This window comes from Mirounga leonina, unplaced genomic scaffold (assembly GCF_011800145.1).
Source record: "Mirounga leonina isolate KUSES-001 unplaced genomic scaffold, KU_Mleo_1.0 Mir_175, whole genome shotgun sequence".
NCBI lineage: Eukaryota > Metazoa > Chordata > Mammalia > Carnivora > Phocidae > Mirounga > Mirounga leonina.
The window spans coordinates 33209914-33225903 of NW_023270453.1; the positions used below are offsets into that span (position 1 = coordinate 33209914).

Sequence of the window (15990 nt, forward strand, 5' to 3'; positions counted from 1 at the left end):
TGGCTGTTTAAAATGACCCTTAAGCATAGCGCTAAGTTGCTGTCTAGCACTCCTGAGGGCAGGAAGGCTGTCTTACGTCTTCAGTAGAAAACACCTGTAGATAAGCTTTGTTCAGACATGAGTTATAATGTCGTAGGCTGAGAGTTCAGTGTGAATGAATCAACACTATATTAAATGAGATGTCCTTCAACAGAAACGCAAAGCAAGGTTATGGGTCCATCAGTTGATGAAAATGCTGTGACCACAGCCTCCAAGGGACCCTAACCCTGGAAAAGTCATGGTTCAACATTTGCTAATTTAAGTGTTCATAGCAACTTTATAGAATATAACTACTTTGAAAAATAAGAATCGACTGTATTACACTTTCCCCATTTTTTAAAGATTTTATTTATTTTAAAAAAATTTTTAATAGATTTTATTTATTTATTTGCCAGAGAGAGAGCATGAGAGAGCACAAGGAGGGGCATCAGCAGAAGGAGAGGGAGAAGCAGACGCCCCGATGAGCAAGGAGCCTGACTTGGGGCTCCATCTCGGGACCCCAAGATCATGACCTGAGCCAAAGGCAGACACTTAATCAACTGAGCCACCCAGGCGCCCCTGCTTTCCCCGTTCTAATTATGATGTGACTTCTTTCTCTGATCAGATCAGAGTACTAAACTCCCCCCTAGATCAGTATTCTACTAATTAGCTATTTCTTCCACATATTAGTGGAGTCATACATTTCCGATAGTAACTGGAGTTTCAGAGGTGCAAAAAAAGCATAATTGGAGAAGAAAAGCCTCCGTAATTAATTCACCATTTATGTGGAAATTCTTAACTTATTTGCATTTTGAATATGCAATATCCTTAAAGCTACCTCTAATGTTGGGTTTTCCATGATTTCAGATTTTTATTTATTTATTTATTTATTTATTTATTTATTTATTTATTTAAAGATTTATTTATTTATTTGAGAGAGCGAGAATGAGAGAGAGTACATGAGACGGGGGAGGATTAGAGGGAGAAGCAGGCTCCTTGCTGAGCAGGGAGCCCGATGCGGGACTCGATCCAGGGACTCCAGGATCATGACCTGAGCCGAAGGCAGTCGCCCAACCAACTGAGCCACCCAGGCGCCCCGATTTCAGATTTTTAAATTTCCTCTCTTTTTAATGTATTTTAGGAAAACTTACTTGCAAAGCTACTTCTTTTTTTCCCAAAACTTAACAATGGAAAATTAATGAAATAAATTTAATTGCTCTATTATCCCACACTAACTGTAGGCAGAATAGTTACTTAAAATAAAGCTGGTGAAAACAGAGTTCCTGAGCCAGAGAAACCTCTACTTCAAATAGTTCTTCCAAATGGCACCATTTCAAAATACCAAGTTGCAGGTTGGACTCTAGAGTCCACCACCTCTGTGGAGAAATCCATGCCATGTTTTTAGTATTCTACTGGTGGCAGGATAGAAGGACAAGGAAGTGTTCCAAACTTCTAAACAAGAGCAAAACACAGATACAGTTTGGCCTCAGTGTTTTGTTTCAGCTCTGATCAACATCAAAACGTTCTAAAACCCATGGTATTGATCCAAGCAACTTTCACATTATTTGTGTCAATGTCAAGGGTGTGAGAGTTGCCTAGGTCATAGAGACAGAGTTTTTAGGCATCGTTTTTCCACGTTAGAGCTGAGAAGTAATGATTTCATGACAGAATTGCTTAATATTGTTTCTGCTAACAGGAGAAGCTGAGGTTCTGGTGGGAAGCAGGCTTATAGCTTCTTCCCTCTAATCTCCCTTCTTTTTCCAGCTAGAGCACCTATCCTTTATCTCTCAGTGCATGTTCAGACAGGGAACAGGCAGTGGTGGTGGTTCTTACTCTTACCTCCATAATTTCATTCCCATCTAAATAAAAATAACTTTTTAATTCACCCATCCAAATAAAAATAACTTTTAAAAAAAGATTTTATGTATTTATTTGAGAGAGAGAGAGAGCACAAGCAGGGGGAAGGGTAGAAGGAGAAGCAGACTCCCCGCTGAGCAGGGAGCTGGACTTGGGGCTCGATCCCAGGACCCCAGGATCATGACCTGAGCCGAAGGCAGACGCTTAACCCACTGAGCCACCCAGGCACCCCAAAAATAACTTTTAAAAAGAAAGTCATACAGCAGTCCCTCCCACCTATTATCCCCAGGGGAATGCATCCCAAGATCCTCCAGTGGATGCCGGAACCCTCGGACAGTACTGAAAACATATATGCTATGTTTTTTCCTATACATACATACCTATGATAAAGCTTAGTTTATAAATCAGGCACAGTAAGAGATTCACAACAATAACTAATGATAAAATAGAACAATTATAAATATAATCTGTAATAAATGTTACATGAATGTGGTCTCTCAAAATATCTTACTGTCTGGTACTCACCCTTCTGGTGATGACATGAGGTGATAAAATGCCTGCAAAATGAGATGAAGTGAGGTGAATGACGTAGGCACTCTGACGTAAGCTTAGGCTACTATTGACCCTCTGATGATTCGTCACAAGGTGGATCATCTGCTGCCTGACTGTGGTTGGTGACCTCTGGTCCCTGAAAGTGCAAATAAGGGGTGGGGTGAGAGTAGTAGTAATTAGTGTAGTATAATTTGCATAAAGCATAGCTCTTTTAATTCATCTGTAGCTACACTAAGCAAAGACCAGGTGCCTCCTGGGCACACCCAGCTTCAAGCCAACACACCCTCTTCCGTTTGGATCCCTGCTGGAGAAATTCCAGAGAAAGGGTTCTGGAATGAAGGAATGGGTGGGCCGAAGGGAAGAGGGAGGTTTCCACAGTTTCCTTGTCAGCCTCCCGTGAGCCTCAAGACGGTTTCCTGCTCTGTGCCCATACCCAGGAACTAGTAATGTCTTAGAGGTGATCTTGATAGGGCTTGAGGAGCTTCAATGACCTTTTTTTTTTTTTAATAGATTTTGTTTATTTATTTGAGAGAAAGAGAGAGTATGAGCAGGGGCCAGAGCAGAAGGAGAGGGAGAAGCAGACTCCCTGCCAAGCAGGGAGCCCGACAAGGGGCTCCATCTCAGGGCCCCAGGATCACGACCTGAGCTGAAGGTAGATGCTTAACCGACTGAGCCAGCCAGGCACCCCTCCTTTTTTTTTTTTTTTTTTTTACTTTTTAGGGATAGCTTTAACTGATTGCTTCCTCTGCTCTTTGTCTTGCAGCCTTTTAAGCATAGAAGCCTTCCATTTGTCAGTAGAAATTTCAGAGAAATCTTCAAGAGGAGATAGAAGATTTTAGGCACTGTGGCCCACAGGGTGTTTCTTATGAAGTCCCGGTTCATTTAAATAAAATGAAATAATCACTGTTACAATAAGCTTCATTGTAATCATCCTAATGTATTTTTAATGTGATCCTTAGTTGTACATTGAAACTCAGTTCCCACAGTAGTGTTTATTCCCTGCTGAAAGCCTTCCTCATGAAATGCCTCTTTTACATTTGAACACGGCACTGTGTTCTCCAGCTATCTCCCACTCTTCAGGGATATTAATGTCACATGGAATGTGTCGCCTCATTATTGCCGGAGGGCTCCGAATCACAGCTTGCACAGATGATGAAGCATCGATGTAATGAATTAATTTATCTTAGAGCATCTCCTCTTGTTTGAAGGCTATGCAGGTCCTTCAGCATTTGCTTGAGTAATAGGTTGTCCTTAATAACCGGATTTTTAAATTGTTTTTAAGAAGAGACCAGTATATAGCAACCCATGTAAAACCATCTCAGCCTTCTTAGTATTTATTTATCTTTCTTTCAACGCCCATTAAGCAAATATGTTGAGCTGCTTGATAAAGATCACCATAGATTTTGGAGGATATACGTCCCTGCAGATTGTTGGAAATTTCCTCCCTCGCTGGGTTTCTAGGAGTAAATGAGTTAATGTGTTGGGTGCCTCATAGGTAAAAGACACACGTAGTGGGCTCTCAGTGATTGTCAGCACCAACCTTCAGGGGTGCCAGATTTAGCAAAATAAATTAAAAAAAAATAGTGCTTCGTCAACTTTGAATTTCAGATAAGCAGTGAAAGTTTTTTAGTATAAGTCTGTCCCAAATATTGCATGGGACATACTTACACTAAAAAAGTTATGCATTGTCATCTGAAATTTCAAAGTTAACTGGACATCCCTTATTTCACCTGGACACCACCCTAATCCCTCCCACCCCAACTTTCCTGCTTCTGGTCTCCAATTTTGCTCTATTATTCTCTCTAACAAATTTGGTCAAGGGGATGGTATAGGAATCATCTGGGAATTTTTCTTTTTTTCATAATGAAGGCCACAATTTCCTCTAGGCGGCAATGAGATTTTTAAAAAAGGCATTGTGAATACAAATTCTTGCCACAAGCATATAGGTTAGTGCTTGGCATATCATAGTGCTCAAGAATATTGATCTATTGAGTGAATGAATGAAAAAGTACTGGACCAACAGATAGTCCTAATCTATACACATTGAGAAATGGGCAGTTTCATTTCAGCTAACACGATCAATGAGATCAGAAGGGTTACAGAGAAGGTAGATATGATAAAGCAGGGTGCAGTAGGCTGAATTATGGCCCTCCAAAGATGTCCACGCCTGAATCCCCAGAACCTGAGAATACATTATCTTATATGGCAAAAAGGAGTTTGTAGATGACCCTTGAGGTAAGGATCTTGAGATATGGAGATTATCCTGGATTATCCAGATGGGCTGAATGTAATCAGAAGGGTCCTTCTAAGAGCAAGACAGGCAGGTCAGAGTTGGAAATGATTGTGCGACAACAGAAGGAGTGGGGGTGCCTGGCTGCTGACTTTGGGTCAAAGAACACAGAAATTGGCAGATTCCCAAGAATTGAAGAGAATGGGTGTATTAGTCAGCTAGGGCTGCCAGAACAAAATACCACAGACTAGGTGGGTTAAAAAATAAGTTTATTTTTCTCACAGTTCAGGAGGCTAGAAGTCCAAGGTCAAGGTGTCAGCCAGGCTGGTTTCTCCAGAGGCCTCTCTCCTTGGCTTGCAGGTGGCTTCCTTCTCTCACTGGGTCCCCACACCATCTTTCCTCTGTGCATGCACTGCCCTGGTGCCTCTTTGTGTCCACATTTCCTCTTCTTCTTCTTCTTTTTTTTTTTTTAAAGATTTTATTTATTTATTTGACACAGAGAGAGAGAGCACAAGTAGGCAGAGCAGCAGGCAGAGGGAGAGGGAGAAGCAGGCTCTCCGCTGAGCAGGGAGCCCGATGTGGGGCTCGGTCCCAGGACCCTGGGATCATGACCTGAGCTGAAGGCAGCCGCTTAACCGACTGAGCCACCCAGGCGCTCCCACATTTCCTCTTTTTATCAGGACACCAGTCAGATTGGACTGGGGTCCCATCCTGAGGGCCTCATTTTTCACTCAATTACCTCTTTTTCTTTTCTTTTTTTTTTTTTTTTTTTTAAAGATTTTATTTATTTGACAGAGAGAAAGACAGCAAGAGAGGGAACACAAGCAGGGGGAGTGGGAGAGGGAGAAGCACGCTCCCCACTGAGCAGGGAGCCCGATGTGGGGCTCGATCCCAGGACCCTGGGATCATGACCTGAGCCGAAAGCAGACGCTTAACGACTGAACCACCCAGGCGCCCCTCAATTACCTCTTTTAAAGGCTCTATCTCCAAAACAATCACATTCTGAGATACTGGGGGTTAGGGCTCCCACATACGAATTTTGGGAGGGACCCAATCAGCCCATAACAATAAGGTAGACAAATGGAGGAAGTGTGCAAAATAACCGGTCAGTCCCCCAGAGTGGAGACTAAGGTGATAGATACGTAACAATTCAGTGCAATGCCAAGTAATCTGGGGTTGGACACCAGACCTAAAAAAGGACTTCAGTGGGACAACTGGCAATAATTTGAATAAGATCTGTAGATTAGGTAATAGTATTACATGAGTGATAATTTTCTGGTTTTGATCATGGTACTATGGTTATGCAAGATGTCAGTATTTGGGGAAGCTTGGGTGATGCCTATATGGGAACTCTGTACTATTTTTGTAACTTTTTTCTAAGTCTGGAATCATTTGGAAATGAAAATTTAAAATCAAAACAAATTAAAATGAGGGGTGCCTCATCCTTTCCCTCTCCCTCTGCCCCCCGTTTGCACGTGTGCGCGCGCTCTCAAACAAAATAAATCTTTAAAAAAATTAAAAGGAAATAAAATAGGGTATATAAATAGAAGAGGGAGAGAATGAGAATAGGTTTGGATGTGTCAGAGAAGGAGGAAAAGAAGCAAGGAGGGCTGAGTTCCTTGGGGTCAGAGATGGTACCTCTGGCTGAGGTCCCCGGTGACCCCCTGCTTCTGGGACACTGCTTGGGAGCTCAGGATGTTTTGCAGGGCAATATTCAGTGAGGTCCCTCCAGCCTCACTTCTCATTCACGAAAGGCTTCACATTTCAACTTCTGGATTTGTCTCCTAAGTGACATGACAGCCTATTGTGTGCGTTGCAAGGGTGAATTCCTTGCATGTAAATATTTAACATACACCGCCCTCTCGGTAACTGGAATTTGGTATCCCTTCTTTCACCTTTCCTTTTCTTCCCATCTCTACCAACCTTTTTTTTCTTTTTGAGATATAATTCACATACCACAGAATTCACCCCCCAAAGAACCGCACACCCAGTCACTTCGCATCCCCCCCCCCCCCCCCCCCAACGCCCAGTCTCTGACAACCACCAGTCTACTTTCTGTCGCTATGCATTAGCCTATTCTGGACTTTTCACGGAAATGGATCATGCATTCCGTGGACCGGCCACATTTCAAAGGCTCAGCCCCACAGTGGCTAGTGGCCAGGGGATTGGACGGCGCGGACTGGGTGTGCGCGGGGCGCCCAATGGCTCCGGAGCATCTGGGAAGACAGGTGCAGGTGGCGGAGGCGGCGCGGAGGGCCGGGCCGGCGGGCGGGCGTGGCCCGGGGAGCGGGCGCCGCGGTCGCTGGCGGGCGCCCCCCGCGCGGGCATGGCGGGCTGGTGGCCGGCGCTTCTGCGCGCGGCCCGGCGCTACCCGTGGCCCACGAACGTGCTGCTCTACGCGGCGCTCTTCTCCGCCGGCGACGCGCTGCAGCAGCGGCTGCGGGGCGGTCCGGCCGACTGGCAGCAGACGCGGCGCGTGGCCACCGTGGCCGTGACCTTCCACGCCAACTTCAACTACGTGTGGCTGCGTCTGCTGGAGCGCGCGCTGCCCGGCCGTGCGCCGCGCACCGTGCTGGCCAAGGTGCTGTGCGACCAGGCGATAGGCGGGCCCGTGGCCGTCTCGGCCTTCTATGCCGGTGAGGGGCTGGGGCGGGGAGCAGGGGCCAGGGCGAGATCCGCTGAGGGGGCCAAAGGATCCAAGGTTGGGGGGCGGGGTGGCACTGGAGGCAGGGGCTGACGGCTCCCGGGGCTGGGGGCTGCAGGAGGCAGGGATGGAGCGGGACCCCAACCAGGGCTGGAAGCCATGGGGTGGGGGCGGGGGCAGGATTTCAGGGGGTCTCCTGAGAGGGCCAGGGTCGAGGTGCCAGAGCTGAGAAGTCTGGGAACCGAAGATTAAGTGGGAGAAGCTGGAAAGGCGGGGGATGTGAAGGGGCCAGGGGCCTGGATCGCAGTTGGGACGCCCGGGTTGAGTACAGTCGGGCTGGAGGTTTCAGGGGGGGCCTGGGGCGTCGGCTGGAACTGGAGGGAGGCAGGACTGGGGTCCATTTCCCCCATGGAAAAGGTCCACTTGAGTGTCGAGGCGATCACAGCCCGTGGGCGTGGCGGCTGCCACCCCTATAACGCAGTTGTGGGACTGGGCTGTCGTGGGACCGGGCTGTCCTGCTCCCGGGAAAATCCCCGCCTGGAGCGATGGGCTTCCGGACCACGGGCAGACACTGCTTTCCGACACACCAACTAAATGCGAGGGGCCGCGGGGCCATGGGAGCCAGACCCGCTGGAACCTGAGGTAGGAACAGATTCCCCCAGAAACTTCGTGCTCAAGGCCTTAGTCCTGCTTCGGTAACAAGATGTTCCTTTGGGGTTCCCATTCCTCTGTGAAAAGCCAAGAAAATGTGAGTGGGCCTTGGACCCTGCCTTGGAGAACTCTGCGTGTGAAAGTCGTGGGAGGTCCCTCCTCAGAAAATCGCCCTGAGGCCAAAGGCCGGACTTCAAGAATCTTCCTTAAGGGCCTTAAATACCAAAAACAATGGGAGGGGCTGTGTAGCCTCCGTCCTCCTAGCAGTTTCCATAGCCTGCAAGGGAGAAAGGGTGGGGGACCGTCAGCAATTCCCCAAGAAAATCCAGGGGTCCTGGGCCTGGCATTCAGGGATTTAGAAGGTCTAGAGAAGACCCAAGAAGGTCTTTTATTCCGTGGCTGCTGGTGCCTTCTAAACCAGGTCAGGGAGGTCACGTCAGCGCCTTGAAGAAACCTACACTGCCCTCTGGATCTTATTTTTGGCAGCCAGATCCGGTTCCTTTCCTCACAAAGTCCACAGGAGGCATGAAGGACCTGGTTGCCTGTTGTAGTCTCAGCCAACTGCAGGGCCAGTGGGGTCAGGGAAATAAAGGACCTGGGGGGCGGGCTGCCAGGTGCCTGGTCCCAAGGTGTGACTTCCAGGCCACATCTGCAAAGGGGCTCCTCGGGTCCATTAAGGCAATTGCCTTGAGCCCCGGTGACCTAGGGGACCTAGGGGCTGGGCCTTTGGGAACCGTGTTTCCATTTACTCCTCAAACAACCCAGTGAGGCAGATCCTCTTTGTTATTCCCGTGTTACGGATAACAAAACTGAGTCTCAAAGGAGGTTAAGTGACTCGCCTGAAGACAACATAACCCATGCCAGGTTCTTAATCTTGAGTGTTGTCCTTTTGTCTGAAGCCAGAAAGGGGCTGCTGCAGAAACGGGGCCCCAGGGGGGCCTATGATTTAAGCCTGAGGCTCCTGACACGGATTCCGACCCAGATGGCTGCTTTGTTTTGCTTTTTAGATTTCTGGCCCAATTTCCCTCTCCTCGTGTGAAAATGAAGGGGGGCAGGTTGGGTTGGATGTTTGTTCAAGGCATTTCCAACTTGGAAATTGCGTATATCATATGATCCTTTGTGCTGGGGCCACCTTGGGGAGCTCAGATTGTGATGGGGAGGTCTGGCTCGGAATCCACACCTCGGTTGGACTTGGTCCGATATTAACCTCCCCAAGCTTCGTTTCCACCTCTGTAACTCCCAACCTCAGCGGATTGTTTGGGTTTCGGGGGGCGGGGGACACGGGTGTCCAATGAAATAAGGCACATAAAGTGCTTAGCGCTTAATTAGTGCTTGGTAAGTGGCACCCGATATTACCAATATGCGCCTGGGTATTCTTGTATATCCTGTTCTAAGAATCCCTTGCAATTGACTAAAAAACCCTCTTATTCCCCCTTCCTCCTAATCGGATTTGAAGGAGACTTTTTAAAGCCCTTTTATTTTTACTCCTTCCTAAAATAGGAGGATTTTTGTCTTTGCTCCCTGAATTTCCTTTCAGGGTTGTTGAACATACAAAGTTTTCAGAGTGTTTTTAGAAAGCCTGAATTGGTGTTCTGCTTTCAAATTCTGATTGGAATAATTCTGATTAGAATGCTGATGGGAACTTGGTAGTTGCCAGAATACCCAGGGTCCATCAGCCTTTTTCTTTTTAAAAAGAAGGAAAGTAAATCTTTTAAAAATTTATTTACTTATTTATTTAAAGATTTTATTTATTCATTTGAGAGAGAGAGAGCGAGTTCGAGCTAGAGTACAGGCCAGGGGGAGGGGCAGAGGGAGTGGGAGAAGCAGACTCCCCACTGAGCAGGGAGCCCAGATGTGGGACTCGATCCCAGGACCCTGGATCATGACCTGAGCCGAAGGCAGATGCTTAACCAACTGAGCCATACAGGCACCCCTAAATTTTTAAGATTTTTAAACATTTTACAAGAAGTTTGGAAGGCAGAGAAGAAAAGTCACTGATCGTCCTGCTATCTGAATGCTGTGAATTCTCTTACAATTTATATATATATATAATACAATTTATATATATATATCTTTCTGCTATCACTTTTATACTGCTATTTTCACTTCATATTTATCATTCCTTTAAGATTTATCTAGTTTTTAAAAATTCTATTTATTTTTTAAAAAGATTTATCTAGTTTGAGAATGGAAGTCATGTTTTCACTGTTAGGTTAGAAGGGACATAATGAATGAGAGATACTGGTGGGTACTCTGCATATTAGAAGAGAAAACTTGAACTGTTATACAGTTTTCTTCCTACTGAATCTTGCAAAATTCCTGTGGTGTGTGTTTTTACAAATAGGTATGAGTATTCTCCAGGAAAAGGATGACATATTTTTGGACCTGAAACAGAAATTTTGGAATACATACAAGGTAAGACAGACTTTTGAAAAGGTAACCAAGATCTTTTAGTATATTTTGTAACATTAAATACATTTTAAGAAAACTATTCTTAAGTTAGGGCTCCAGTTGGTTGGCACAAGGGTATAGTATTTTTTTTTTTGAAGATTTTATTTACTTATTTGACAGAGAGAGACACAGCGAGAGAGGGAACGCAAGCAGGGGGAATGGGAGAGGGAGAAGCAGGCTTCCCGTGGAGCAGGGAGCCCGATGCGGGGCTCGATCCCAGGACCCTGGGACCATGACCTGAGCTGAAGGTAGCCACTTAGCGACTGAGCCACCCAGGCGCCCCAAGGCTATAGTATTTTGACTGCAAGATCTTAAATTTGTTTCGAAAGAGAAATGAGAAGCAGCTTTAAGAGTGTCTATACGTTAGGAGCGTCTATACACAAGTGTCTGAGTTTTAGTCAATGTTCGCAATGATTCCTGTTTTTTAAATTTACTCTTATTAGTGATTACAGTTTACTTAGTGAATTTTGGAGCCAAAGAGGTTATTGCAGAATAGGAAAAGTAGAACGTTGAGTGATGAATGGAATCACTCTGGAGCCAATGTTCCCAGGTGTACATTCTGCTGAGTCCTTGTGAAGGATAATGTTTCCCAAGATTATGTCCAGGCTTAAAGTAAGTCACCTGTTGTACTGTTGGCTCAATGCAAATATACACACCCCTGTCCAACAAATATTTATTAGCTTATTCAATGAAGATTTATTGAGCAGTATCCGTAAAGCCTGGCAAAATCAGGGGTGCTTTCCATTTCTGGCCTAGATGATGCTTGATTTTACTAATCCCAGTGAAGTGACTTTTCAGGATTGCCCAATATACACAGACTGGCCTTGGGCTTCACATGTACTTAATTCCCAAGCCACGCCGGCTATTGCCCGTACTGTTTTTGGCATTTTCTATTGAGTGACACTGAGCCCCAGAATCAGCATTGCCCACTTGATGGTTGGAGGCAGATGATAGGGAGTGTGGAAGCCACATGCTCAGGGACAGTCCTTCTTCCTTTTCAGGGGAAAGAGTATTCGGAACTTGTTACTTCTCTTGGGGCAGAAATTGTGAGCCCGTTGCGACATCCAAATGTAATTTTCTTCTACTTTAGTTTGGAAAAAGGAATAAGTTTTCCCATTGTGTCATGGATCCTGTGGAGGTGTAGACATTTAACATTAAAAAAAGAGCAAGCGGGGTGCCTGGGTGGCTCAGTTGGTTAAGCGACTGCCTTCAGCTCAGGTCGTGATCCTGGAGTCCCCGGATCGAGTCCCGCATCGGGCTCCCTGCTCAGCGGGGAGTCTGCTTCTCCCTCTGACCCTCCTCCCTCTCATGCTCTCTCTCTTATCATTCTCTCTCTCAATAAATAAATAAAAATCTTTAAAAAAATTTAAAAAAAAAGAGCAAGCGAGCAGAATTGGGGAAGAAACGGGCTTTAAGCAGGGACTTGCAGATGCTTCAGATTCTCCTCCCTTAATGAAGACACACAGGCCACCTTTGTTGGGTGTTGAACGCATGCCAAGGATCCTGAATGTCAGTAATGGTGCCAGGAGAAATCAGCTAGAGAGTTATTGTAACCAAGTTCACATAAGAAACGGGGAATGGGAATAGGAATGATTGGAGAGCTATTTAGGAGGTAGAATTGGTAGCTCTGGCTGAATGATTGGTGATTGGGGTAATGGGCAAGGACACATCTAGGATGACCCACAGGTTTCTGGTTTGAATAACTGCGTGAGTGGTGGCCCATCACTTGAGATACGCCATAGCAAGCTGATTGGAAAAAAAAAATGAGTTCAGTTTGAGAAATGTTGAATTCTAGATACCTTTAGAATATCCAAAGGGAGGGGCACCTGGGTGGCTCAGTCAGTTAAGCATCTACCTTTGGCTTGGGTCATGATCCCAGGGTCCTGGGATCGAGTCTGGCATTGGGCTACCTGCTCAGCAGAGAGTCTGCTTATCCCTCTCCCTCTGCCCCTCCCCACTTCTTGTGCTCTCTCTCGCTCTTTTTCTCTCAAATAAATATATAAAATCTTAAAAAAAAAAAATAGAAGCTCTAAAGGGAGATTTCCAAGTGCACAGAGGAGAGCCCAGAGCTAGGGATATTAGATATGGAAGAAACTGGGTTAAAACCAGGTTCTTGAGTCAACTTGATCAATGAAACCAAGAGCACAAACTGTAGGTGTCCGAAAACAAGAAGCAGCCAAAAAGAATCTGTCACAAAAGGCTTTCTTGTAGCCCAAAGGATTTGTAAGAGTAGAATAGCTTTTTTTTTCCTTAGAAACTTCACTCAATATATGTCTTTAAGAAGCCAGAAATTTTGTAAATTTCCTATGTCTAGAAAATGGGGTCCTTCAGTTCCCCTGCCCGATCCAACTTCTTTGGATGAAGGTAGAAAGGACATGCCTAGTTTATTTGTTGTTGACATGTAGGTACTATTTGAGTTTTTGATTGGTTTGTTTTTGTGCAGAAGGCATGCAATTTCTGTCTCTTTCCACCAGCTATGGTAAGGGGACTCAGGTATGTTACCTCTTAGAAATTTATCTGATAATTACATTCATCTCCTTTATAGTTTTTGAAAACTTTAATTTGGAAATAATTTCAAACTGATGGAAAAGTAACAAGAATAGTTCAAAGAATACCCTTTACCCATAGTCACCCATAGTTAATATTTTGCCCATTTGTTTTATTATTTCCTGGCTTGATCTGTCTATATCCATCCATCTTTCTGTCTGTTTCTTTGAAGCATTGGAGAGTAAGTTGCACACAGAATTACCCTTTACCCTTAGATACTTAAGTTCTATTTTCTAAGAATAAATAAGTTATTTTATGTAACTACAGCAGAGTTAGCAACTTCAATACATTTAACAATGGTAATGAGCCTTTCAGCTCATCCACTATCCTTCTGCCATGTTTGTCAATCGACTCTCTGATGGTCTTTATAGCATTTCTGTTTCTTTTAGTACAGGATCCAGTCTAGGGTCAGGTAGTGCATTTAGTTGCCATGTCTCTTTAGTCTCCATTAATTGGGAACTTTTCCTCAGCCTTCTTTTACCTGTTATAACACTAATATATATTTTTTAAATTTTACTTATTTTTGAGAGAGAGAGATGACAGAGAGAGAATGAGAGGGGTGAGGGTCAGAGGGAGAAGCAGACTCCCGGCTAAGCAGGGAGCCTGATGTGGGACTTGATCCTGGGACTCCAGGATCATGACCTGAGCCGAAGGCAGTCGCTTAACCAACTGAGCCACCCAGGCGCCCCAACACTAATATTTTTGAAGAATACAGTTCTGTTCTCCCTCCCCCAAACAACAACAACAACAACAACAAAGCATTCCCTTTTTGGGGGGCATTTTGTAATCCATAAGAATGTCAGCTAAACTTAATCTATAGCAAGAAATAGTAGAATATATTATTTGCCTTAAATCTTTTTTTATTTTTTATTTTTTATTTATTTATTTATTTTTAAAGATTTTATTTATTTATTTGACACACAGAGAAAAAGCACAAGTGGGCAGAGAGGCAGGCAGAGAGAGAGGCAGAAGCAGGCTCTCCACTGAGCAGGGAGCCCGATGCGGGACTCGATCCTGGGACTCCAGGATCATGACCTGAGCCGAAGGCAGTCGCTTAACCAACTGAGCCACCCAGGCGCCCTAAATCTTTTTTTAATAAAAAAAATCAAACATTTTAGATAAAATTAGAGTCACCTCTGGCTCTTATTGCTTGAAATAGTAGAAGATATTATTATTACTTTTTAAAAAGATTTTATTTATTTATTTGAGGGGGGGAAACAAGCGGGGAGGGGGGGAGGGGCAGAGGGAGAGGGAGAAGCAGACTGCCTGCTGAGCAGGGAGCCCTACAACCATGCAGGGCTTGATCCCAGAACCCTGGGATCATGACCCAAGCCGAAGGCAGTTAACTGATGAGCCACCCGGACACCCCCCAGCAGAACATATTATTAACAAATCATTCCATGAAGAATGATAAATTTAAAACTTTACTGATGATCCTTTTATAAATATATTCCTGTAGCTTTTGCTTGGGCTAACAGGAAAACCACAGTGTACACATAGAGGCTGTTTTGAAAGCAACTCTTTAACAGAAATGGTGCTGATTCTGGTAGCCTTTTCATTCTGGATCTGTAATATGACTACTATAATTGCCTCTCACCTCAAAGCTTGTTGCACTGCTCCCACCCTCTTCTATTGGAGAGCTTTAAGGAGTCTGATTTAATCGGCTTAGTCTGAAATACAATCCCGCCTCTGCATTCTATCTGCCTGGTATTTCTTAATCTCTGGGATTGTTTCTGTGTGTGTGATTAAAAGGCATTCTAGGGGCGCCTGGGTGGCTCAGTCATTAAGTGTCTGCCTTCGGCTCGGGTCATGATCCCAGGGTCCTGGGATCGAGCACCGCATCGGGCTCCCTGCTCCACGGGAAGCCTGCTTCTCCCTCTCCTGCTCCCCCTGCTTGCGTTCCCTCTCTCACTGTGTCTCTCTCTGTCAAATAAATAAATACAATCTTTAAAAATAAAATAAAATAAAATAAAATAAAATAAAATAAAATAAAAGGCGTTCTCATTGAGTTTTTCTGTATTCCAGAGCGGTCTGATGTACTGGCCTTTTGCGCAGGTGAGTTTCTAGAACTACTCAGAATGCTAATTGATGGCTGTGGTTGGCAGGGAACCCTAGCGCACTCTTTCTTTCTGTTACAGCTGACCAACTTCGTCCTGGTTCCTGTTCACTGGAGGACAGCTTACACTGGACTCTGTGCTTTTCTGTGGGCCACCTTCCTTTGCTTTTCACAACAGAGTGGCGATGGCACATTCCAGTCGGCTTTCGCCTTCCTTCACGTAAAGGAGGCCAGTGTGCTTGAAAGGCCCCCCGAGAAATGAGAAGCCAAGGACTCCCTGACAATGACAATTTTCTTTTTCTTTCTTCTTTTTTTTTTTTTTTTAAGATTTTATTTATTTATTCATGAGAGACAGAGAGAGAGAGAAGCAGAGGGAGAAGCAGGCTCCCAAGGAGCAGGGAGCCCGATGCGGGACTCGATCCCAGGACCCTGGGATCATGACCTGAGCCGAAGGCAGACGCTTAACCGTCTGAGCCACCCAGGCCCCCTCTTCTTCTTTTTTTAATGCAGTGGATTGCCTGCCGATAAGAGAGTCTATTTATCAGTTATGTGCTCCATTTTGGAGAACGACTCTTGCATAGACTCTGTTGTTTCATTATCCAGGAATACTTCAAATTTTATCCAAACCTTTTTTTTCCCCATTCTGGCCTGAAAGTCTCACTTCTCTAATATTTTTACTCCTCTAATTCTTTGGTTAATACTGGTAACAGCGACACCATGGCATTTTGCGGTAATTCCGATTTCTATGTTGATATTTTAATGCCGGTCGATTTAAAGAACCTGTTTTGATCATTTACATTTCACATCTAAAATCTCAGGTTATCCCCCCCAAACACTTTTCGGTCAGTTTAACTTTTATACCAAAAGTAGTCCTTAGAGTAAATTTCTATTTACATAGAGCTCAATCGAGGAGAAGATTGAATAACCGAATTTTTTTTCCTTGAAATACTTTATATAATAATCTATTGTGACACTGACACTGGG

At 44.8% G+C, this 15990-nt stretch overlaps 1 protein-coding gene across 1 annotated transcript; it reads left to right on the plus strand.

The window, feature by feature from the left end:
- The first annotated feature begins 6983 nt into the window (after nucleotides 1-6983).
- On the plus strand, nucleotides 6984-15268 carry MPV17L (MPV17 mitochondrial inner membrane protein like). The gene is made up of 4 exons (XM_035022441.1): nucleotides 6984-7293; nucleotides 10297-10367; nucleotides 14976-15005; nucleotides 15089-15268. Exons 1-4 carry the CDS (start codon nucleotides 6984-6986, stop codon nucleotides 15266-15268), a joined length of 591 nt encoding a protein of 196 aa, XP_034878332.1.
- Nucleotides 15269-15990: the final 722 nt, after the last annotated feature.